Below are 26,239 nucleotides of genomic sequence, written 5' to 3'. Positions count from 1 at the left end.
CGGGGCTCTGAGCAACCTGATCTAGTTGAAGATGTCCCTGCCCACGGCAGGGGGGTTGGACTAGATGACCTTTAAAGGTCCCTTTCAACCCAAACTATTCTATGATTCTGTGATTCTATCCATGGGAGTAGGCATCTTCTGAGTCTGCTGAGCAACTTCAAAGCTCAGATGTGTGATTCACATCAGTTAAGTGGCTATGCACCACTTTTTGCATGACAGTAGGTTCATCTTGAAGCTCTTTTAAGTAGTCAAACTCAGGAACTGAAGTCTTGATTCAACAACCACACAATAGTAACAGGAATACTGTTTTGTGTCAAGTTTTGGTCACTCTTGTTTCAAAAAGGGTATGTTAGAAGTAGGGAAGGTTCAGAGAAGAGCAGTAAGGATGGGCCAAGGTATGGAATGATTTGTGTGGAAGGAATGATTGAGCTGACCAGGAATCTTTAGTCTGGAAAGTGACAACTAATGGGGATATGTCAGAGACCTATAAAATCATGAAAGTCTCAAAGACGGAAGGCAGGGATTGCTTGTTCCCTCTCTTTTCTGTTACAGGAATTAGACATCATAAAATAAATATATCAGAAAGCAAATTCAAGGCAGAGGAGGTGTGTTAATTGCCTATGCTGCTGTCAATTTGAACTCTCAGTGGTAACGTACAATTGGAACTGGGAAACTTACCTGACTTGATCCTACTTTATATGTTGCAGTGGTATAAACCTGGGAACCTGTGACTGTATGAGGTGGTCCCCTGACAAAGACTATGTAAAACTTGAGAGATTGTGCTGCTGAGGCTGGCTCCAGCAAGGGTAGAAAATTTTGCTGTCTCCACATGGTGGTTTGACCAGAAGTCTGGAGAAGTGTCCTGGCAAAAACAAAACAAAAAAAAGGGTACTGGTTTTCTGTCCCACCTAAAGCATATGTGGTCCACTCGGGACTTGTGGTAATGATACTGTGAAGCTTTTAATAAAGAAAATATTTTGTGGAAGAGCTGTCTGGGTGACTGCTGCAGGGCACTTGTCTTCCTAGGCTGGAGGCTAGGAAGACAAGACCAACTCCAGCTATAGGGGAATTGGGCTACTGCTGAGGGTGCCACTGAGACAGCATTACGGATATCACCTCTCTGCTTACCGTGCCACTGTCCTGGAAAGCTGAACTGCCTCTGACAGGCACAGGAGCCATAATAAATCCTCATGGGACACACGCACAATAACTCCTCTCCGCAGCACACAAGGTTGTTCCCACTGCATTCCTGTTGCTGCAGCAATTAGAAATGAGAAGTCTAGCTTGTCAGGGGCTTGCCTAAACTCTCCCAGCTCTGCCTTCCCTACTTTCTATGGTGTGGTCCGGCTCCAGTCGAGTCCCAGTCCTTGAACAGTGGGACAGGACTGTTTTGCCCACGTGTCTGAGCAGCCTTTGGGCTGGCTGTGTAGGGGGGCATCAGTGAACCTTCTCCCTTGGGCACCTCACACTTTTCTCTTTTGATTGGCATGCCTCCATTGAAGCCGGCTTGAAAAGTGTTTGCACTCAAAACAAGTGGAGCAAATTCTAATTTGTCTGGAATGGGCCCTCCTGTTAAATGTTAAACTGACCTTTTCAAGAGAAATTTACTTGATAGTTCTAAGTGAAGCCCCGCTTTAAGCTAAACCTGTCACTACAACATGATTAAATTCACTTAAATGTACATCAGTTGCACATATTATTAATGGAAATTGAAATCAGCCTAAATGGTAACCATAAATTTTAAAACAGGGGGAAGAAGATGGAGATAGAAAAAACCACACATGATGTGAAGGTTAAGGTGCCTTTTTCACCCAAAGATTAGATGGGCTGAGCAGGGAACTTTATTCTGAAGTAGCAAAAAATCACTGACTACTTTTTTTGTGTATTTACAGTGCTCCAATTCTAATCCACTGAAGAAGTGGGATTCAGTGCATTTTTGGCAGGGGTTTGATCTGTGGAGACCTAGAAGAATTGGTCACAGTTGTCTGGTCTTATTTCACCTGCTACTGGACCTTTAAGCAACAAATGATCAGATTTCTGGTAGCTTGTTTGATAGGTGGTGGAGGCATGTATGTGTGTAGATAGTGCTGAAAGTGGGTTTTTGGGCATACCTGTGATACAGGAATGTCTGCTCCCCAGTTGAACTGCACATTTAAAATCTTGCACCCGTTCTTGCCTCCTTCCCTTCCCCACCATCCAGCATGACAGTTCCAGTGTTCGACTATTGTGACAACTGTTACTTAAAGTGTCTGTTCTAATTGGGTCCTAATAAATCAAAACTAAATTGAAGACCTTCCACTTATGGGCATTTATCAGTGACTTTCTATCAAGCAGAAGGACACGACTTGGCAAGCTTCTCCCAGACAACTGTCCAGGGACTGACGAAGGTTCTTTTTGAGGGTGTTGTCTTTATGTAGCTGTGTGACCTTTGTCATTCAAAGTGCAAGTTTAAACCTTTTGTAATTAATAACGCTTGTTCTACCAGACTTGGCTTCCACACAGGTGAAATTAGCGTGGCTTTCTCCAGCTGTTTTGGGACATAGAGTACTTCCATGTGGCACTAAATAATACTCCATAAACATAGCCAGATAAGTTCTTCTTTGGGTTAGGAGTTAAACAGGCTGCATTGCCCACAGCCTGGAATTAAACACTAAGATCTTGTCTGTCCAACATGTGATGGATTATTTTCTTTTCTACTAATGCCACCTCCACTTCCTATGATAGGAATATGAGTGGGCACATATAATATATACCACCACCTACCCACTGTCCAGTAGGGAACACATATTGCAGTCTGATTGAGTCCATTGCACTAGTAGTTGCATGACTGTGTAAGCATAGAGCAGTAGTATGCCTGGAAGTGATGGACTCTGTTGGAGGTAGGTTGTGGGGGTTTTTACATGGCTCTTGTGGTCACATGTGAGATTTTGGGGTCAGTGAAGCTGAAATTTACTGACTTTCTGAGCACGTTGGAAAACACACCTTTACGGGAATTGGTGGTGGCTGAGGATGATAGGTCTGTTATAAGAAGGTAGAAGAACTTCTCAGGTACTTGGCTGAGTTCCTGTTGGTAGCATTATTTTAATGACTGGATTGTTTAACTAATGTCTTTATGCATCCACAGCTTTGGAAAGACCTTTCATATAATTTTAATTCCAAATAAATCAAAACCAGATCTTTATGCATCCACAGCTTTGGAAAGACCTTTCATATAATTTTAATTCCAAATAAATCAAAGCAGGTGGCCCGGGGGGGGGGGAATCTTCTGGTCAAATTCCATATTTTTTTTTAAAGGCACTTGAATATAAGTTGTGAGTAATGGACAAATATGGCCCATCAGTAAGGATTTTAGTAAAAAGGAATCTTTTCAAGATGTGTCAATCTGCAGTCTTTATTTTTCACAAACAGACAATATAATTAATACAAGATGTTTTTGCAATGCAGGGCAAAATGGTAACTTGATCTTGTGCAAGGTATTTCTGATATGGAATTTACAGCTTAGCTTTAACTTTTTTATATCATTTACCAGTAACATAAAAGCAAGATTCCATTTTATCTGTAGCTGGCACTGACTTAAAGATGACTTTCAAAATCAAAGAACCAGAAGAGCTGAGTCATTTCTAGACTATCAGCCTTCAATTCCTCTATGCACAAATGCCAGTGTATCAGTTTGCTAATAGACTGTTTGAACACCTCACCTTGACCACATATTGCTCTATTCTTAATACATAGCACATGCTCCTGACCATTTTTTCTGCAGAGTGATTGGGAGCGTGCATTCTCCTCAGGCCTAGGAAATTGTATTAATCTTCTGCTGTGTACTTTCATTTCATTTCCTGTAAAAATCCATCTTCTGCTACTGGAGTTGACCTAAGGTTAGATGTCAAAGGAACAAATTACTCTCACTTGCTCGATACCCCAAAAGTAGCTATAAATAGCAAGCTTTATAACCCCACTGATCCTTGAGATACATAGTGATAAATATGCTTCTACCAACCAAGAGGAAAAAATAAAGCTGCGTGGCTCTGGGTGATGTATATTATTTGAAACTGACACAAATGGTACAGCTGCATTATTCAAATGGTTTTAAAAAGAAAAAAAATAACACTCATTGTATTTGCCTGCTTTAAAGCATTGATTAGTGATTCTTGGGTACAGTAATCCAAGTAATCCACTAGCACAGCTTTTAAATCCAGCAACAACAAATTCTTTCTTAGGTGATGCGGTAGGGTAACAGTCTAGCTAACAGCTTAGCCTGTTCACTACTAAGACTCAGAGAACTAATTGAAACCTTTTCAGTGGAACAATGTTCTGCTGGGAAATGCAGCATTAGTCAGATAAATCTCTTGCAATATTTTAAAAATGAAATCTTGACAGAAAATGTTGGAATGATTTGAAACTGAAAGTGTGTTCCGTTTTGATTTTCTCCTTGTTTCATTTGAGCTTTTTTCCTGTGGGGTGACAGCCAGACTGCATTATAAAATATTCAATTGAATGGATAATGATAACGCTGGTATTAGTGGGACGAAACAGTCTGAATTTTTTTTTTTTTACTTAATCTCTTTTTCCCCTGTATTCTTATTCTGTCCAGATTTTGGGAATCGTGATAGTTTAAAACAGGGCAAAAAAAAAAAATTGTTAGCATTGCCTAAGGGATGGGAATCCCATCTTCCAACTAACTTTAATATAAATTAATGCATGAGGCAGGTTTTTAGCTGGTTTTAAAATGCTGCCGGTCCTTGGGAGTTACTCCATTATAACAACTAAGGGGCTTGGACAATGATTTTGAAAATAATGTCTTGGGCTGTCTGGATCTTTTAAGCTTTCTAGCTGTTGAAAGCTGTTAACAACTAAGGGGCTTGGACAACGATTTTGAAAATAATGTCTTGGGCTGTCTGGATCTTTTAAGCTTTCTAGCTGTTGATTTGCACTGGCAGGATAGAACAAAGATTGCATATTGTGTTGCAAATGCTTGGATGGTGCTAGCTAGAAAGCGTCTTCTGCAGGGTACGTACTAAAAGCCAGAGAAGACCTGCAACATTTTTATGACACAATAAAACTCCTTCTTACTCTTAATTGGAGATGGGCTAAAGCAATTTTCTGGATGTATAACGTGACTATGGATGCTAACATAGCTCTGCTGAGCTAGTGTATCAAACCTTGTAACTGAGCTCAGCCTGCTGTGAGGGTTTTTTTTGCCTGGCAACACCCACCTTTTCAACAAAGCTGCAATGACCTCAGTGTTATGATGGGATGGGGAGTGTAGGACATGTATGGCTGTCTCATCTCACTGATTAATGGAAAAGCTTCCCGTTGCTCTGCCCTCAAGCTACAAAATCCATTAACCACCCCTTGGGGTGCCTGAAATTTATTCTGGCCATTACCATCAATTAGAAAGTTAATAGTGTGATGATTACTGGCTACAGTCCTAGCTATTTGTGTGATTTACACCAGACTGAGGTGGAAATGGGAAGATGCAACACTCAAAGAACCACTTTATAAGCAAGAATTTGGCATTAAGGGTGCGGTGATATCAGTATGCCCTATGTAAACATACGGCAAGAAGAATCATTATTCATTCTCAATTCTTCTAATTTAAAAGGCATCTTTTAATTTAAATGTAAGGAAGAACAACTTTAATATCCATCACAGCTAAGCCGAGATTTTTTTTGTTGATGACCATAAGCCTTGAGTCAGGCTGGGCCTGTGGGAATGGCTTCATTCTGAGTTGCAGTGGTGGAGAATACTCTGATGAAGGAAGGGTGGAAATTTGCATTCTAGCCTGCTTGTTTGTTTTGACAAACAAGTCAGGTGGACAAGGAGATCTTACAGACTGGTGCTCTTCCACTTGTAGTCCACTGATCCCCAATAATTTCCCTAAGGTAGCAAGGAACAAGCCTGTTGCCAGTAAACTTTCATTCCTTTCTTCAGGGTCTGCTCCTTCATTGAAAATAATTCTGTGATGGCAAATGGAAAAGACATTGAAAAACAGTACTATGGACTTAGGGAAGGAGAAAATGCTTGGAGTGTACATATAGTCAGATGCACAAGTGTAAATAACATATCAGCTTTTGGTATATATTAATTAGCTCCCAAAAAATAGTGGTCCTGCTAATCAGTTACTGATCCTTCCCACATGCATCCAGGCACTGTGGCACAAAATGGCTCATAGAAAGAACAGGAGAGATTGCACTAGTGTTTCAGCCAGAGCACCACTAGTGCCATCCTCTTGAGTCTTTCACTGAGAGGGTCAAGTGGAGGTCTTGCTTTGATGGCTGTCCCTTTGTTTCTTGCTGCAGGCTTTCACCTAGCATTGGATTAGAATAGTTAAAGTGGTTATGATTGCTAGCCTCCCTACACTCTTCTTGACTTTTGCTGCTTCTGTCAGTGAGGGACTGGAGATGAGACTCTCAGGTCACAGCACGATAAGAAGCTGGAAGGGAGATTTGAGGGGGAGAGCTCTGGAGAGGCCTCTTCTCTGCTGCTCAGGCAGTGGAGGTGAAAGCCCCAGTTCCTTCTACTGCCACCTTACCTTGCCCTCAGGGGCATCAGCTGGGGGTCTGTTAGCCAGGCAAAATAGGTGGTAAGTCCATAGTTATCTTGCCATGAATGCAGTCCTCTGCCCTAGACATTCCATCTCCTTTCCCAGAGCTAATCCTGGAAGTGGTCATTTAGCACAGCAGTGTTTGGGAGGAGTTCCAGAATATAGCTGTGGCCCCCAAAATGGGGTTGTCCACAGCAAAACCCTGGATTTACAGTCCATTCCTCCAAAACAGTGCCTAGAAAACACTATGGGCAGAGTCCAGTCAAATCTTGGTGCATTATTTTTTTGCACAAAAAGTTGGGAATTGTACACGCGAAAGAAAAATCTTCATGTCTTGCATTCTGACAGCAAAGATCCTTCTGGTTTCCTGGAAGCAGCGGCTGACAAGCCAGGGCGAAGTTGATCATTGATGCTGTCCAGTTCCATGTTTACGGTGGTGCATCTCCATAGTAAATACTTTGGATTTACATGAGAGTGTGATCAGGATCTGACCTCTGATCAGCAGGCAGAGGAGTGGGGAATCTGAACATGGATTTTATCAACTGCCAGAATCTTCTGTTCTTAGCCTGCTGGCAGGAGAAACCATTGTACTGTGCAGTAAAAGCGGGAATTATTGGTCAAACAAGACAGGATAGACATCTAAAATTAGAGAAGCAGTTAAAGGTGGAGGGGGAAGTGCATCATTCCCATTTAATCCAAATTTGATCTTTTTTTCTGCTCAAGTATTCAATCTTGCTCTTCTTTTTGGGTATCCAACCTTTATGCAGCAATTTCTCTGAAGCCTGAAGGTAAAAAAGCCCATCTCCACAATACAGTGGAATGTTACTTCTGCTGAAAAAGGCAGTGGCATCAGAAACTGGTATAAAAAAAGCCCTTTAATGCCAGCTTGCAAGCACAAGATGCCTCTGGATTGTTAAACGTGAAAGTTTGATCTGAGTTATGCTGTCCCATGGCTAGTTCGGTAAGGTGGGAGGATCTGAAGAGATACTATGCAATGGGATACACGTGTCACCAGAGCCGAAGCAGTTAGATGTATCCACACTGGTGTTTTGACTTTAACTCATTTTGCTTTTGATTCTTTACTTTACTTTTGATGATCTACGCTACAGACTATCTCTTCCCAAGGTTTTCATTTCCAGTGAATTTACTAGGCATGTCCAAGAAGAAGCTGGGTGAGCAACACAGACTAGTTTTTTCTAAGGATTGTTCACCATAGACAATACAGGTGTCATTGATCTCTGCAAAGAATACTACGCTTTAGCAGAACAGATGTGAACTAGTCTTAGCAGTTCACAGAGGGACAAGGTTTGCATCATAGCAAGGACAGTGTAGATCAATCCAGGTGGATCATTCTGATTTCAGGACAAGAGTGCCTAAGCCCATTCAGCACAATTCTTCCAAGCTTTCAGGTGATAAAAAAAGCACTTACAGGACTTACAAGGCCTCGCGCTCTGCTTGGGCAATTGGAGAGAATTCTTAGTTTCTGTCAACTTTCAGTCTTGCCAGCCTGGTCAGCATTCACATGCTACCCAGATTATTAGTAGAATTCTTCTTTTCCTTGTCCTTGCATTCAACAGTCATAAGTCTTGCTGCCTAACGCTGTGCATTATGGTATTAGTAGGTTTACTCTTCTGTTTTGTTCAACTGGGAACACTTGTGTGTTCATTATAACTGACTGTTTCCCTTCACCTCTCCCCTGGCATAGATAAGAGTGAGAAATAACCTCATCCTGGTTACATGGCTTCTTTTTGTCCTATACAACCTGTCTTCTGTCCTGTTGGAAGATTCCCACCATCATCATCCCATGACTTCTGAAGCTATTGACTAAATTCTAGTTAACCTTGACAGAGGGATTCAAAGCCTCAGATATATTGAACTACTACTTGTTTTCCTAAAACTTTCCAAATTGCAAAGGTTTTTCCTTCTCCTTGGCCTTATGAAAGGTATGGAAGATGTGTTGTATGGTGAAAGGTGCGGCTTGCTGAAGCCATAATGGTTGGGTCGTACCGAAACCCATGTGTGTGCTCAGCGCAGCCCCTGATAACAGTAAGAGTGTGGATGGCTATGAAACGGCAAGCTACAGCTTGCATCAGCAGATGGAGGTGTAGCCATGCGGCTACAGATTCTGGCAGGCCCTTTACTAAATATATGCAAAGGGATGGATGGTCAGGACCTTACTTTGGACATGATAGAGACAGAGGGATAGGTATTCTCTGCTTAGGTTGCTAACCTGAGTTACTAAATCTCAACTGAAATAGCAGTGAAGGCAAGTTAGCCAAATTTATCTTTCTTTAACCATTATTTTAAGAGGAAATAAACAACTCATCTGGGTCACCTACAGATAACATCTCCTGGCCCTCCCATCCCCCTATTTCCTTTCTTTCTGATTTGGGTAAGATTTTGAATAACTATCCAATGTATTATGTAAACTCTGGATTGGATGGTAAAATATGAGCTGCTTCTCCTGCTTGTCACATCTTTAAATTATTTATAGCAATAATCAGCTGAACTATATTAAGCCAAAAATTGCAAGAAATTTGAATGTGTATATTTCTGTTCATTTAGATTACTCGAAATAAAAGTTGATTAAAAAGAAGAAAATTGAATTAATTTAACTGATTATGCAGAGAAATGTCAATTTCGTAGTTTCCTATTGTTTCTTTGTAATTTTTTTACCCCCTTTCATTCTCCAAGTCTTTTTGATGGCTTCTGTAGGTGGAAAACTTTATTTTGTGATGAGAAAATTCTTTCCATAAGGAAAAAAATACACATTTCAGTAAACTCATATTAAAATTCATAACTTAATTTCTAGTAAAATCTACAGTCGCAACTCGAACTGGAAGCAAAACATTTTCAAAATGTAGGCTTAAATCTGTTTTAAAATGCACATTTAAACTGTATTTAATTTTGTATTTCTTCCTTTCAACATTGATATTAAGGCTCTTTCCAATCCTTATTTACACACAAAACCCCAGAAAACTTATGCTGTCAGGATGGAGTGGGAAGTAGGTAGAGCTTGAGGGGACTTGCATTTAGCTCTGTCACAGCTTCCTTCAAATGTAGGATTAGTTATCTAGCCTTTCCCTCCGTTTCCCCCACCTAGAAAGTGGGAACAGTAATACTTGCCAGCTTGCTGAGGGACTCATGAGAAAAAAATCATCAGAAATGCATTCACTTAGGGAGTGAGACATGTGGGTCCCTTGCGTTTTGAATATCTTCTTTTTCTTTACCCTGAAGATGTCTTTAAAAGTTAATTTCAACCTGCCAGGGTAAATTTAACGTGTTTTAATGCTGTGACGTGCAGTGCCATTACAGACATTTAAAGAAATGCTAACCAACTCTTTGGCTTGTCACTGCTGTCAGACCACTTAACACTGCCCTCTTGAACCAAACTCTTATGAAGGCAAAAAAAGCCTCTCTGAACTAGCTTTACTTTAGCTTAATCCCTGATTAAATCAAATGAGCTATAGCTAAAAATCAGCCAAGATTCAGTGAGTAAGAGGAGGCCAGGGAAGGCATAAAGACACAGGATGGCTGGTCCCAAGCTGCAGAAAGGCCTTTAGCAGAGGCAGTGTGTCAGGGACACGAATCTGTTCAGTGTTGAAAGGCCTGGGCTGCTCAGTGGGGTACAGGAATTTTAAATAAAAATCCTGTGTCCTGCCTTAAAAAGTCTATGGGAAAAGTTTCTCAGACTTTCTGATGTGTGCTGGGGACACACACTGATAGCCATTCAGAGTGTGACCTTAGGAGAGAAACTTGTACAAATGAGGGCAAGGTCTGCCTCTTTGCTGCATGGAAACTGTGTCCAAGGACACAGGATTCACTGTGTTTACATCTTGCAATTGCTCTTCAACATGGAGATGTAAAACTCCCCTCAAAATGTGTCAGTCTCTGAGCTAGGCAAACAGTTCCCATTAGAAATGGACAAGGCCTTGGGGAATTATTTATACAACGAGTCAGAAAGACAGCCAGTGGTGATAAGCGTCCAGGTGAAGCAAGGTAATTTGTAAAGCAAGAGTAACTCTCTATGAAAATAAAGAATGGGATAAAAAAACCCCAGTTAGTCCCTGAGAGAGAAGCTGAGATCAGACATTATTACTTTCTGGAAAAAGATACCGGGGTTACACATGAAGGAGTTAAAAAAACAGGCATCAGACCAAAAGTGACATCTATCAATGGCTTGTGTAAGGCTTAATAGGAAGAACATGTGAACTTAAATAGTTAGCTGTTGAAGATGACTTTGACATTACTAGCTTTTGTGAAACATGGTGGCATGGCAAAAATCAATGGGAAACTTTAGTACTTGGCTATAAAACCATGAAGGAAAGAGTTTCAGTTTAAGTGATGAGGGAATAGCACCTCAGCCTAGAAAGATCCTCAGAAAGAAAGAATGCAAAAGTCAACAACTCTATGGCAGAGTTTATGAACAGGCTTAAAGCGTTGCACAAAGGAATACAAATACGCTCCAGAATTACCAGCTCCAGTATTTTTAACATTCAGACGTGAAAGATCATTTTTAATGTCTTAATTATTCCTTTATTCAAAAACTTGTTTAGTGAAAGCCTTTTGTAAGTGCAGCCTGTGACTCCACAGTTCTGCCTTCTGGATCTGAAAGCCTTCTATCCAAAAATCTGCTCATGTAGAGATTAATATGATAGCAACTGGCAAATCTCATGCTCAACTGGCCAGTCTCTTTGGAGGCAAACCAGGTGGCAAATGGAGTTATGCAGGAGATTGGAACAGATGATCTAATAGTCATTGCTGTTTCTTTCTTAAAATACCTGACTTCTGCCAGGGGTGAATTCATGTGCAGGAGGAGAAACAGGCTAGAGCCCATCTCTTCACACTGCTCCTGGTCGTGACAGGCTGCCCTGCTCTGCTGCTTCCTAACCACATTACAGATGCTTCTGGTCCTGCCTCCCAGGGCTGGCTGCCACTCGGACAGCAGTTAGAGCAGCAAATTAAACTGGAGGAAGGAGGGTGAGGACATGATACATAAACAGTCTTCTCATGGTGGAGGTGGGGGAAACAGTCACGTTAATATGTGAAAACCAGGCATTAACTGGCTGAAAAAGAAAAAAAAAATAGTAAATGGTACCAATTAAAGTGATTACTTCTTAATGATGTGTGTTATAAGAAACTTCATCTGTTAACATACATCTTTTATGGGAAGAAAGCTGCACTCTAATAGGCAGGAGACATGATGTTACACAGCTTAAAGTCTGCATGTAATGTTTTTCTTTTTTCTCATGGAGTGTTCCAGAAAGATCTTGTTGCAAAAGAAACCTTGACCAAACAATCAACTGGTTGATTCTTCAAGTCTTCAGCAGCTTATGTAAAATAAGTACAGACAACCTTAAATTTTTAACAAAGGAGCGTAAACAGCAACTTGCTAGGGAATTTATTTAATCTATATATTCAAACTGACAGTCCTCTGACTTTCAGTCCGCGCTTCTTGAGAAAGAAGAAAATTTCCATAGGGTTCGTGTTACTGGTTGATTCAGAATGCCTATTATAATTGTGAAATATTGGTAGGAATGGATTGAGATATATTCATGACAGTAGGTGGACTAATGGAATTCAGTGACTTTATTTAAAATGTGCAGGAGTTTATTATAATACTGTAATAGAAATGTCATTTACCCTGACGGGAGGAGAGGAAAAAGCCCTGTCAATGAATAATAATGAAGTTATTTAAATGTCAACTTTCTTGCAAATAGTTTGCAAAATATAAATTATTCTACATGTTTCTAGTTTTGTTTTAATTTATTACTCAGGGAAGCCAGAGCTTCAGTCCTACAGTTTTGGTATTTTTTATACTGTCAAATGAACTAGTAATAATTAAAATGTTTATCTTCTTGGGTGCTTGTAGAAATCATTGTGCTTTACTGAAAAAATAGGGAGTCTGATTCTAAACAGCTACTGGTAAAATTTGGAATGGATTTAGTGGAAGCAATTACAACTAAAATGGTGGGACAGGTGTGAAGTTCAGAACTGAGTCAGAATACTCTGTTTCTGAATATTATTCTTTTACTAAGTATCACCTGCATTTCAGTAACATCCACAATGTCCTAACACATATCTATGGTTTTTTCCATATTTAGCTAGACTTACACATATATGAAATCTCTCTGCAGACTTTCCTATTTTAAACTCATCTGCATTTATTTTGACTTAACCTGTAACTGTACCAAGCCAAATCAAGCCAAAATGAAACAATTTACACAGGGATTTAAATTAATTTGATGAAACATGTATAAACAACGCCCCTCCCTCCAAACAAGTTGAGAAACCATTACAACATGCATGTCTACACAAGAGCTAATAAAATAGGGCTTACTGTTCACTCATTTACATATAGTTATTTCAGTAGCTGTGGCTTTTCAGCAGATGGTTCAGAGTTTCATTTTTGTGTTTTCAGCTCTACAGGTCCTGGGTTTAGTCCTTTCAGATGATTTATCCAGGCATTTGCTTGCTCTGCTCATGTTACACAGATGCGCTAAAACTGAGTTCTCTCTGCAGAGCTTCAGAGAAGCAGCCTACCACACGAAGTGTGGGAGACATTGGTTGATACATATCCGTTCCCCTTCAGATAACTGGGATTGAATTTGTTGATCCTACACTGTCGTTACTGCCTACACCCTGCTGAGGTGCATCTGTCTTTTGCAACACTTCCAGGTTAGGCTGGCTTCCTGGATCACCAAATGGCTGATATGTTTTCATGGGTTAGGAGTCTCATGCTGCTTTATACACCCATTTAATAAGACAAATGAAGAGCTCGTTATCCAGGCTGCTAATCAATGCCTGCTTTTATACATATATATAAAATAGGAATAAGATAAATGCAGGTTGATGATACCCCTGGGTTAGATTCCAACAGAGGCTTCATGTGTGCGCAGTATTTCGTTCGATACAATTATTTTGTTCCACTGCTCTGTATATGTGTATCTATCACCATTTCTTTGTGTTAAAGCACTTCTAGGTGCCTATCTGCTGTTGTGTAACATCTACCTCCCTGTTAAAATTATGGGTAATTGTAAAGTGGTGTAAGAGAAACAACAACTTGTAACTGGGCAGGTAGAAGGACTGGCTATCGCTAGTTTAGAACATGATAATGAGAGTAAGATCTAATAGTAGCTCCTTTGATTGCTTGTGTATTTGTTCATCTGCAAAAAATGAATGTTTTTCTAAGCTTTCCAATCTTTCAGTTGCTTTTATAGATGTTGACAGAAGCACACGCTTCCATCTGGATATAACGTTACCTGTAAATAAAGCTATGAATGCAAAATAATTGCCTAGAGATTTGAAGTAAGAAATGGCTGGCAAGGAAGTACTGGCTGCTTTTCTTTAACAATTTCAAAGCAGGTTTTATGTGTCAGATTTTCTTCACCCCTATCCCCTTTTGAAGGGTCCCATTTTGAAATCACTGTCACTGGTATAAAGAAGAGCTGCATTACTTCATTAATATATTTTTTTCCTAACTCAGCAGGTCAGATGTAAAGATCGTAAGGACTAAATATCTTTATCAGCCCAAACTTCCCAAAGGATAGGTTTTGGTTGTTAGGCAGACCGCAACAGAAATACTAATTTCTAAGAAGGCTGGGTGGTGAGGTAGACGAGGTAACCAAAGTGACCCAGCAGTCCTTGACAGGGCTGTGTTCAGCATCCTGCTGTGGCTCCCTTCACCTGGAAGGGTGCTGGTGCTGGAACATCTCTGAAATAGTAACAGAAATAACTGTAACGGTATTCTTCTCCTCAGTCCACTGAGAAAATAGCTCAGTTAGTTTATATGTGCTCCTGAGAGAGATGACCTTATAAAGGAAAAGATCAATCAGTAGATGAGAATTTGACGTTAATGTTCTAACCAACAAAGGTCATATATGCGCACAGGGGTGCATATGTTTACTGGGGGGTGTTGTGGTTTAACCTCAGTCGGCAACTGAGTACCACACAGCCGCTTGCTCACTCCTCCCTGCCCCCCCCCCAGTGGGATGGGGGAGAGAATTGGAAGAGTAGAAGTGAGAAAAACTCGTGGGTTGAGATAAAAACAGTTTAATAATTGAAATAAAATAATAATAGCAATAAGACCGATGCCCAGCCAGTCCCCGAGCAGCGGCCCCCCCGGCCAGCTTTCCCCAGTTTATGTACTGAGCATGACGTCACATGGTATGGAATGTCCCTTTGGCCAGTTTGGCTGTGCCCCCTCCCAGCTTCTTGTGCACCTCCAGCCTTCTCAGTCGGTAGAGCATAGGAAGCTGAAAAGTCCTTGACTAGTGTAAGCATTACCTAGCAACAACTAAAACATCGGTGTGTTATCAACTTTGTTCTCTTCCTAAATCCAAAACACAGCACTGTACCAGCTACTAAGAAGGAAATTAACTCTATCCCTGCTGAAACCAGGACAGGGGAAAGGAGGGAAAGGAAAAAGCTATGGTCGTAAACCATAAGTCAATTGTTATATGACCAGGACAGATACATGCAAACACTTCGATAAAGTTCCTGAATAGAAAGACTCAACTTTAATGCAAATCCACATTTTAGTGCAATTCATCTTAATGGGTAAAACCCCAAGCTGCTGCCTTGTTTTATTCATGTACTGATTGCAAAATCTGAAATCCCAGAAGCAAGGAGGAAAAAAAAAATATTGTAGACATTAAGTGTCTTAAATACCTTTGTGAACTTAGTCATTGTTTCCCAGATAGGAGAGAACCTGGAAATAACAGGTGCCTAGAGTTTACTTTAGAATGACTGGTTTTGGAGTGATTAGCAGAAAGGAAAATTCATGTTACTGCTTGCAAGTGAAGTTCTATATGGACCCATTTGTACATTTTAAAGACAAGATGCAGATTTATTATCTGCAAGAGTATGTTATACTTTTAAATGTCTCTGTTACCCAGATACGTGTCACTTTTCTGCAGTTTGTGGATACCAACTGTACTGGTTTGGGCCGATTATCTAAATCCCCTGCATATTAGGACATAATTCAGGCAAGCATGAGCTGCATAATGAACAAAACCTCTGCTGGTAATTGATCTTGGTTCCAGTCACATGTTAAGAGTAGATGTTACAGGAACTCTGCACAGTCTTCCTTGTTTATTTGTTTTGTTCTTCCCCAAGACATGTAGTCAGTGTCTCTGTGGGCAACCCTCATATCAGAAATATATTATTTTCTCTACTGAATGGTGGCTCTTAAAGCAAGAATAAAGCCTATGTGTCCATACTCTCTGCTAGTCCATGTGGAAAAACCCATATAAATTGTAGGTGTAATGCTCATGTAGTTAGGCTTTCAAAAGGACATCAATGTTTTTTGCAGAAAACTGAACTCCAGTTTCACTGAACAATCAGCTGGAGCAGCTACTTTGGAATATGCTGAGAAAAGACTCTTATATTAACAAAATTAGTCTAAGCTTGTAGTATACAATGAATTGATAACTTTAGTCTCTTGCTGTCTGCTATTTGGCATTTCTGACAATCATTATCATCTTCTATATGCAGAATTTAGCATTTTTTATTGTACATGTTTATTTTAAAATGCTTTGGGAAGATGCTGGTTTAATTTTTCCTAATCTAATTTAAATGCAAATTACAAGCACTCACATGATGCTGTGTGTATATAATTAAGTATCATTATGTACTACATGAATCATTCAAAAAGCTCTAGAGAGCCATTCCGCTATGTAAAGCATGACTTATATTGAAAAGCCACCAAGTGCCTTGTGGTTTTGTGATTAAGTGTTTGTACTTATGAAATCTCTCTGAATTGTAGGTCAACAGATTATGGGACAACATATGAGAAACTGAATGATAAAGTTGGTCTGAAGACTATTTTGAGCTACTTGTATGTTTGTCCAACAAACAAACGTAAGGTACGTGATCATGTGGTTGGCTCATTCTGACTTTATGATGCAATTTCTGTCCTGGTGATCTCTCCCAATTTCCTCAACGTCTGTTACTATTTAAATGGCTAGAAACTCTCCCTTTCTGTCTCCCTCCCCTTGAAAAAATATGTAGCTTTACCAAAATATAAGCCAGCTTGTACTACCTATACTACCTACCAGTGTACTTTTAGGGAATATACTTTAGCAAAAGATGGCCATTAAATGGATAGGCATAATAGGTATCATGCATTTAATTGTTTGCTTACCTTCTGGATGGTGATGATTTTGTTGTCTGAAAGTGAGAGAGACTCATTAAAACAGCAGAAATGCATCTACAGTGGCCAGATTTTATGTAACATTATTTGTCGTTTAAGTGCTCCCAATAGTGAACTGAACAGGATTTGACAAATTCCTGCACACAAAATGCCTTCCAAAGCCCAGAAGGTTTTAATCATGCAAGCACCCTACTGACTAACAATTTACTAAGAATTTATAACGCTGACATATTCATAAAAGGAATCTGATGCCTTCTTTGAGATACGTTTTTGACAAAATTTTTGTAATTTGGAGGTATGCAATAGGAAGTGACAAAGCACAGTTCATGATGATGAAGACTTGTATTCTCACATATGCTAACATATGGGTCTGCTAGTAAACAATACTGTGTTTAAAGACTCTCACATGCTGTTTAAAAAAGGGTTTAACTCTCATATTTGGTGATAGGCAATCATTACTACTGGTGTTTTGGTGTGGAAACTAAAAAGTAGTTTAAATCATCCTGAAATTACTAGCAATTTCATTTCAGATTTCCTCATATGTTGCTCCAGAAAAAAATGAATGAAAATAAAATCAAAACGTGATTAGATAAATGGCAGTGGTGACACCATTGTTCTCTTGACTTACTAGCTGTGAGGCTACAGTGCACATGCAGTGGGTGGAAGGCCCAACTCCAGCTCTTTACCAGAGGGAATATGAACCTGGCTAGAGTAGTTTTCTCTCCTTGCTTTCTGTCCTAGTGGATAGTTCAAGTTATTACAGGCAAAACTGAATTGCATCAGCAGAAAATGCTGGTGAAGACTCACCTCTAAAGGAGGCTGTGTATATTTGGGCAGCTGAGGTCACTATGATGCTGTTTTCATTATAGTGAAACATTTATGTATACTTTAAGACAGACTGTGAAAGGAAGAGGGAGCTGTCCTAACCAGAGAGGACAATGCTTAGTTTCGTTCTCTTATAGTTCATGTTTAACTCTTTGTTCAAAAGAAACAGGCACTTCTAGGCATGAGTCATTTGACCTATTAAGAAATTGATCCTAAGATGATACAAATCTTGTCCTAATGTCACCTACTTTTCTCCAGTTGACTGTAAGTGAAAGTCCATACCATCAGCTGAGGTGTAGACACGTGACAGGGTATACTTGATCCTACCTTCTACTCGCCCACCTGAGCCTGTGACTAATGTTTTGTTCAAAACCAAGGAACCTTTAACTGATGTTCAAGGACTTTCTTCCTTCCCCTGGTAAAACAGTGTTTGCAAACACTGGAACACAAAACTAGAGTGGACTTTTGGGATCATGCATTCCACTTCCTTGCTACAGGCAGCTGCCTCATGTGGTCCTAACAAGACAGCTATCAAGTGGTCTTTTAATGGTATTCTGATTAATGGATTGTAGCTGTGGAATTCCAGTCCTTACATGTTCTGATTAATTCAGGTTTTGCTGGAAGACCCTCAGAAAAAAAGAAATTGGCTACCACTTACCTTTGTCATGCCACCTGATTGATTCCTCATACCTACCTACATTGCTATGATTATACAAGACTGGAAAAAGGTGTAGGAGTGGAGGAAGTATAGCAGAGTGAAAGGCTTCTTCAGCAGTGGAAAAGAAATGGTGCATTTTTTACCTTGAAGCTATTGGACAAGAGACCTTGCTACAACAGTGATTCATTAGTGGGGCCAGCATGTACTTAACTTACTGAAGCTGCCTTTTTTCGGAAGAAAAGGTGTAGGAATGATCGTGATCAAAACAAACAAGAAAAAGTATGGGTTCAAGTCTCGTGATGAAAGTCAGATTAAATTGGGATTAAATGGTCCCAAATTAGTGGAGAGATGTCATCTCATTGCAGCTGACCCCTGATGAAGATATGAAGCTTTTCACTAGAAGCTAAAGAATGAAATTATCAGATCACTCAAATGTCCTTCAGGTTTGAGGTTTGAAAGGCTGGTCTGCTGGCACAGAAACTGTAGTGTGGAGGGTATATATATCATTATGCCTGATGTTTGTTGGACAGTAATAATACTGTTCTCTAGAACTAAGAAGGGTTTTAGCTGGGCAAAATCTGGATGATCCCTTAGCTATTGTGGTGCAGAGAAACCTAAGAAGAAACTAAGGGTTTTGCAAGCATGTTAAGCCAACTTAAGTGCAAGCTGGCTCTGAAAATCCTTCGCCACCTCTGGCTGCACCTTCCCACTCTCTTCCTTGCACTGCCACCCTTGTTTGTGTAGCCATCTGGTGAGCTGGATCGAGGACTAATCTGCCTGAAAACTAATCCCTTTCCAGCTCAAAAAACAAATAGATGAAAGGAAAAAGCTTTCAGGTAGAATGGTGGAACTGCCTGTTCTGGCAGTAGACTGCACTAAAGTTGGCCTATAATCAGTATGGGACAGTGCCAGAGGAAACCTGCAACACCTGGGATGAAAGGACCTATGTAATGGTCTAAGATTGAATTTTCCAAAACTTATTTCAGCAGGAGCAGAATTAGGCTTGCAACTTTTGGAGCCCCTGTTTATGCTGTCTATTTCTGTAGAACATCAGGCCATTCCTCCAATAAACATTTAACTTTAGGCACCTGGCTAGTCCTCCGTGATTGAGGGCATGGGAAAGAGAGTGTAGAGCTATATTTCCACACTAAGAATATTTTTGCAGTGAAAGCAAAAATACTAAAACTCAGGGTCTTTATCATACCTGCCGTGGAGTGGAAAGCAGAAGGAAACATATTTACAAATTTTGCCACCAAGAACATTTTCGGCAAAAACCTATGGATCCTGAGACCTGATTTCCTGCCCTCCCCCCCAAAATTCTGATAACACTGTGAGAAACTCTGGTTACTTTGAAAGTTACATCTTGTTTCACTAATGTGGGCCGGATGGGTAGCTGCAGACTTTTTTTTTTTTAATGTGGGACTCAACTACTCTAAAATCCATGAATTTTATAACACACATACTGTTCGTGTGAAGGGTTTATACACTGCTGCAGTTAATACTGGGCAAATGCTAACAGCGTGTTTTCCCTAAATATTTGCTATATGTGGTAAGTGATTTTTCTGACTGCACCTGCAGCCTTCGATGTTCTTTGTTCTGCAAAGCATTCCTTAGCAGAGTGAAAGGTTTCTTCAGTAGTGGAAAAGAAATGGTGCATTTTTTACCTTGAAGCTATTGGACAAGAGACCTTGCTACAACAGTGATTCATTAGTGGGGCCAGCATGTACTTAACTTACTGAAGCTGCCTTTTTTGGGAAGAAAAACCCTTTTAGCACATGCTTAACGTTTAGGAATAGTCCCACTGAAACAGAAGGTAAATGTTGAACTTCGCTGACTCAAGACTGATTGCTTCTAATGAAAAAACCAAGTGTATCCTGTATATAGTCTTGTCTGTTCCTTGCAAAGCAGAGCAGTTGGAACAATGAACTGTAGAATGCATGTAATTGGATTTATTCAAATAATTAATAGATTTGTTCATGAATTTCTTATGGTTTTCACATTCTGGGAAAGAACAAACAGCAATATGTGTTGAATAAATTGTTTGTTATAATTTATTTGTTCTTCTCCATCTAGAAAAAAATGTATCTATAAATACACAGGATTTGCAGAGCTTCCCACAGTCTATGAATGCCAATTTCTTTCTAAAAGCTTCCAACTTCCAATTCTTGTCTCTATTGAACAAAATTAAATCCTTTAACCAGACATTGCAGGCAATGTCGTATTACAAAAGGGTGCTTTGAAAATAAAAATGAGAACAAAGTCAACCGTTATTTACAATTTAAACTGACAACCTATTGCTGTTGCCTGGTATTTTTCTGAATTACAGTATTTTCTTAAGGAAATTACAGAAAATGGTGAGTAACATAGCGATGCATAAGCCCTGGCAATAAGAGAGGTGGAAACCCTGTTACAAAAAATTGTAATGCATGGATCTTGCCAAAGACGCAGAGCCTGTTTGAGTATTTGTGAACAAGTCTCCAGAAGAGAGAATCCCCAATGTGCAATAAATCGCTAGGATTAGGTATGTCAACATTGGTTTATTTGTTAGGTTCATAGAGCCTTTTGTGAGGGGAAATAAAATGATTTAAATGCTTCTACATGAAGAAATAGTGTTTGGGAATAATGCACTGGTGGGTTAAAAATTAAACAGAAATCCAAGTTGATATCTTGAAAATCCATTTTCACAAAAGTTTGTCATTCACTTTCCTAGAAACTCACATGCACTAAGTTTCATGGTCTTTCTTTATAAAAGCCTTTCAGATAGGTTGCTTTTAAGCATTGCATGGAAAATCATAGACCTATGCAAAGAAAAAGTGAATGAGTGGCGGTGGGGACTCTACCATTGGTTTAACTAGAGGTTTTCTTTGACCCAAAAAGCGCTGCTGGCTAATTTAGACACTGTATCCTTGTACGAAGCACACTGTGTTCTTTGCAAAGAGCCAGTTTGTGCAGCCCATTCGTTCTTTGTACTTTCAAACCTCTTGTATCCGTGTATCTCCAGTTAATTAATAAAATGCTGGGTGATAGTATCTGCCAGCAAGTTTTATGCTATTAATAGGACTAGTGCATCAGATATTTCCTGTGTGTTTGAATTTTTGTGTTAGTTTTTTTCTTGTTTTGTTTTCTCTCTTTCTGCAGGCCTGCCTTGAATTTTCCTTTTATTCCTCCAGCTGTTCAGATTTTAATTGCTGTGCGGTACAGTGTCCTCTTTTCTTTCTCTCTAAAGATGAATGGATGCCTTCCTCTTCTTTTATATTTAGTGGTCGCGATTAGCACCTTTATCACAGCATGTTAATCGCTGTCCTGTTGTGTGTGTAGCTCCAAGATAACGGATATTTATTGTAAATATAATTGCATGGGTTTCAGTGCTGGCTAGATCCCTTACTACTTCAAATTCATTTCTATTAACGAGTTTTAAATGAAAGGAAATGAAAGGGATGGCCGCCCAGCCTTCTGTTCTTTCTAGCATTGGGGGGTGGTGGTGGTGAGAATAGTTGGCAAATGTTTCTATCAGACAAGGCAGGAGAAGATTTACCCTTATTATCTGAAATGGGAATGATTGAGTGCTACTTTGTATCCTGTGATATTAGAGGAGTTCATTTGCTTCAGGGAGGTTCTGGTTTTCGAATGTAAACTGCCCAGTTGTATAAAGGGTAGGACCCAGAACTGCATGCTTTACACTGGCCTTTGCACCTGCTCTCCTGAGAGTTGGCAAAAATGTCTGTAGTGATGAACAGTTCCACCTGAAATTGCTGTTTCTCTAGAAGCTGCTATCTTCAGTGGCTAAAATCAGATTGGGAACACTTCTAAAAATCCTCTCTCTGACCTGTCTCACCATGGAAGCTTTCAGAAGTCTGATGTGATGGCAGGTCTCAATTTTTTTTACTCAAGGAAAAACAGTTATTTCCGGTGGTGTCCTCCTTGTAGGCCTCTCTAAATCTTAGTGTGAAGACTATCAGTTTATATTGGAGAGGTTAGAGCTCAGCGGAGCTCTAAGCACACTTCACTGTAGACTGAGCCAGATCCTGTGGCTGTCAAGGGATGACATCCTTAGCAAATTATGCACAGTGGGAGACCCAAGGTCTACAGTCGATCAGTCATGCCAATAGCCCAAAGTGCTATTGCAGTCCACTCTTGCAGAAATAAAATCAATTATTCTGTTACTTTCCTCTTTTCATTTGGAAGGAAAGGTCCTTGTTAGCTGCAGGCTGTGAGTATAGCCTTCAAAGAGACAGTCATAAGAGACCAAAAAGGCACTGTCTCACAGATGTGAATGGGTTTTTTGGTTGTTTTGTTTTTGTTTTTGTTTTTTTTTAATGATGTAGTGCCCAAGAGATTTCAGGACACGTTCAATGAAAGGCTTTTCTTACCTTTTGAAAGGGAGGAACCACTTTGTACTGAAGTGTTTTGCAGATCGAAACATAAATTTCATCAAATGAAAACTTCTGTTTGGATTAAACCCCGTATAGCATAGGAAGGTATATGAAGAAGCCCCCAGATTTGTTTTAAACGTCTCCTATGCTATGACCACAGATAATGAATCTTCATAGCCTCATCTTTTACTTCAGAGAGAATATTTTGAAGGGAGGGAGTCAAGAGAATATGGGGTGGGATTCATCCGCTGGTTTTGCTGATCCGATAGGCAGTTTGGGGTAGATAGCACTACACATGCCTTTTCTCCCGTGGTCTTCCAGTGGGAGAACATAGGGATTCCTCCTCGCTTGTATCTTTTCTCTAAATACAGTGGTCTAAATCTGTTTCGTTCAGCAGTTTTGGCTTAAGATTTCACCTCCTGATCACAAAAGAGTTGAAATCCTGAACCTACAAGGGTCAGAATTATTGTCTTAGACTGCAGGGGTGGTTCAGTTGACTTCTGATAACACTATACACATGTAAACAGTTCACTACCCACAGGAAGAGGGATGTCTCACCCCTCAAATTCAGAAATTTTTCATTTTCTGCCATTTAGCAATAATGATGGAGTAAGTCTACTGCTATTACAAGCCACTATCGGTGGTGACTGGAAAATCGTATAACCTTATGATAATATATATATTACAATTTTCACTTCTGCTTGTAATGTCTTTAGATTCAAGACTAATGCTTCTACCTGTGCACCAGATAATCAAGTATAGACCTGATTTCCATTTTAGAAGACTGTCTTTTCTGCCCCCCACATGAAAACAAGGATAAAGCCAACATTTTTTTTATTAGTTTAGAAAGGTAGATTGTTCCTCATATCTTTTGGATATGATCTAACACAGCTGCAGTTTAGTAGAGTTTCACTGGAGTCGATGAAGAGATGTAAAGTGGCAGTGACTGAAGAGCTGGTGCTGTATTGTTAGTCTTTAATACTGAGTTCACGGGAGTTCATAATTAACGGGCATTTGGTCCATGTTAACAAAGTGAAGGCAGAGCCTCATCTTTCAAAGTGAATATTTTGACTTTTGAAGTGTCTGGCAGCATTCACTACCAAACTTTCTGATTCATGGCTATAGTATATGACAGCTCTCAGAATAGCCATTACACACAAAGCCCTTGCCATTATTCTACATCCATATCTCTTCTTGGATATGAAGTGAAATCAAAGCCCATTTATTCTGCTGCTGCTCTTGTGAGCCTATCAAAAATAGTGGCAGTTTTGACATTTTCCCACTCAAAGTAGTACTACAGTATGCCATTGTATCTCACAGGAGTCTCCAAGGGCACACTGAGCATTGAAACTAATGATAGGGAAGTATGAGCCATGGAATTCAGCTTTAGAGCTAAGATTCACCCAAACTGAGGAGGGTTTCAAAGGTGTTCTTTCCATTCTGACTCTGACCCTGGTTTTCTACAAACTGGACAGTTAAAATTTATGCAAGACAATCTCTTGTTGAATGTCGTTCAATTCTTTTATCCCTTTTTAATTCCTCAGTGATTTACCAAATATTCTGGAACAGATGATATCCCTTTTGGCAAGGGAGGGTATATGCCAGCAACTTAGAGAGCAGAGGAGCGATATGTTGTTAGTTGTGGCCCAAATACAGGCAGCTGGATTGATGGTAGTTCAAGAATGTGTCTAACTACAGAGCAGACCTGTCTTACTGTCAAACTTGTAGCTCTATCCATTTCCATAAGTAAGACAGGCTGTTTAAACCAGGAAAAAAGCCAGTTGCCATAATACTGATTTTTTTTCCTATGAAAAACTAGCCCCAAGCAGTTGAAAATCAGCTTGTTCAGTGTCCCATAAAGTTGGACTAAAAATATGTACAGCAGGGTTGTTTTAATTTACCTTCTGGATTTTGAGCCATTAAAGAGACATACCTAAATCTCACTTTTATACCATTTCACTGCTGTGTTGTGGTAGGAGCATACTTCTTTGGTCATGAAATGTGGAAATTGTCTTGTTACTATATGACTTCAGAAGTTCGCCTTAAAGGGAAAAAAAGCATGATACTGTGGCATAACCATAATAGGGCTGGTTTGTTGGGGATTGGAACGGATAATGTAAAAAATAACAAATGTATGAATATTGACCACAGGAGCTCTGAACTCAGCCCTCCCTTGCCAGGCCTGCAACAAAGTCATATGTAGTATCTGTTAATTAGCAGATAGTGTAATCTGTAGGGCATGTTTACCAGCAGATTGCAATTGCTTACTCCTTCTGTAGTCTAGATATGTTATTATGAAGAAATGAATGACTAAATGACAGGATACTTGAGTGTTATACCTTCTGTCTAGCTGTACTTGGAGTACAAGGAGAAGAAAGTGAAGAAAATAAACAAAAATATTCTTGATTATGAAACTTCTGATTGATAAATGCTGGTAAATGCAGAGAGAGGAGAGTGACGGCAAAGATTAATGGATGTAATTAGAAAGTTGTCTACTGCTAAGAAAATGTGGAATTTGACTTGTATGCAGATAGCATGAAAATTAGAGACCAACCAAGTGACGACTCGTATATCATATCGAGAGTAACAGGTCATTGCGGAAGCAGCCAAGCTTCTTGGAGAAAATGGGAATAATTCAGTGTCTGGTATGGAAAAGATATTGCAAAAACTGTAAATGAGCTTTTTCCTTTTAGTGCTACTAAGTGAAAGGTTTAGGTTTCTTGCTGCAGGGGCAGACAGAGATTTCCCAGAGCCAGAAGAGGAAAAAAAAACTTGAGTCAAAGATAACACAAAACAGAGAATCCAAGGGTCAAAACTTACTGAAAATAAGGCACTGTAATCCATATTTTTGTCTCTTGAGTCTTTTGATTCCCATCTCTCCACCTCTTTCTCATTAGTAGCAAAAAAAGGAATTAAAACATTTAGGAAGGGCATATAACTTGGGGAGCAAGGAAAATACAATGCCTACTACAGCTTGGAGAATAATGGCGTAGAAAGGCTGGGGGTAGGAACACACAGAATTATCCTTCTGTTTACCATGACTTGGCTTTCAGATGGTACAGGTCTCCCACAAATTTGCACAAACCCAGTTTTGCTGTGGAGGAGTCTCTTCTACCATGTTCAGAAGTACTGAATTGTGGTCCATGGTTTTTTAGGGATAAGTGACAGCAAAGCAGAGAAAGCTGTTGAGGAAGTGTAGCAGTGATAATGGCAATAATCGGAGACAGTGCTGAGGGCGGTGTAGGGAGATCGACATTAACTGAGTAGACTGAATTATGTTCATAAAGAACTATTGGAGGAGTTCTTGCTATGTATTCTGATACAATGGATCAAGCCCTAGACCACTGTTTCCCAAGCATTTTTTCATCCACAGGGGAGGGTAATCAGACCATGGTGAATGTTTCAGGGCACACTTGTACCTTCACAGTGTTTTTGTGTACATTTGCTAGGATGGACATGTGAGGATTTGAGAGAAATACTTGGTAGTAAATTTTGAGTGTGGCCAACTGTTCCCATAAATTTGGGAGCCAATACATCGTTTTGTTGCTTTTTTTAAACCTGCCAGTGCAGTTAAAAAACTGGAGAAAAAGATAAGAAACGTTTAAATTAACACATTATTTGACAAGAAAGAATCAAATTTACAAAGTGTTCTATTGCATATAGAATGTTATGAATAATGGATTTTG

General features: G+C 39.7%; 1 protein-coding gene across 1 annotated transcript in view; it reads left to right on the top strand.

Moving 5' to 3' along the window:
* Positions 1-26,239, top strand: part of LOC103897901 (VPS10 domain-containing receptor SorCS1) — a 217,192-nt gene that overhangs the window by 25,035 nt on the left and 165,918 nt on the right. The window contains exon 3 of the mRNA XM_009278079.1: positions 16,311-16,410. Within this exon, the coding sequence (XP_009276354.1) occupies positions 16,311-16,410 (100 nt within the window). The remainder of the gene's footprint in view (positions 1-16,310; positions 16,411-26,239) is intronic.

The sequence above is a fragment of the Aptenodytes forsteri genome, unplaced genomic scaffold (assembly GCF_000699145.1).
Source record: "Aptenodytes forsteri isolate BGI_AS27 unplaced genomic scaffold, ASM69914v1 Scaffold15, whole genome shotgun sequence".
Lineage (NCBI taxonomy): Eukaryota > Metazoa > Chordata > Aves > Sphenisciformes > Spheniscidae > Aptenodytes > Aptenodytes forsteri.
This window is presented reverse-complemented; position numbering and strand designations above follow the sequence as displayed.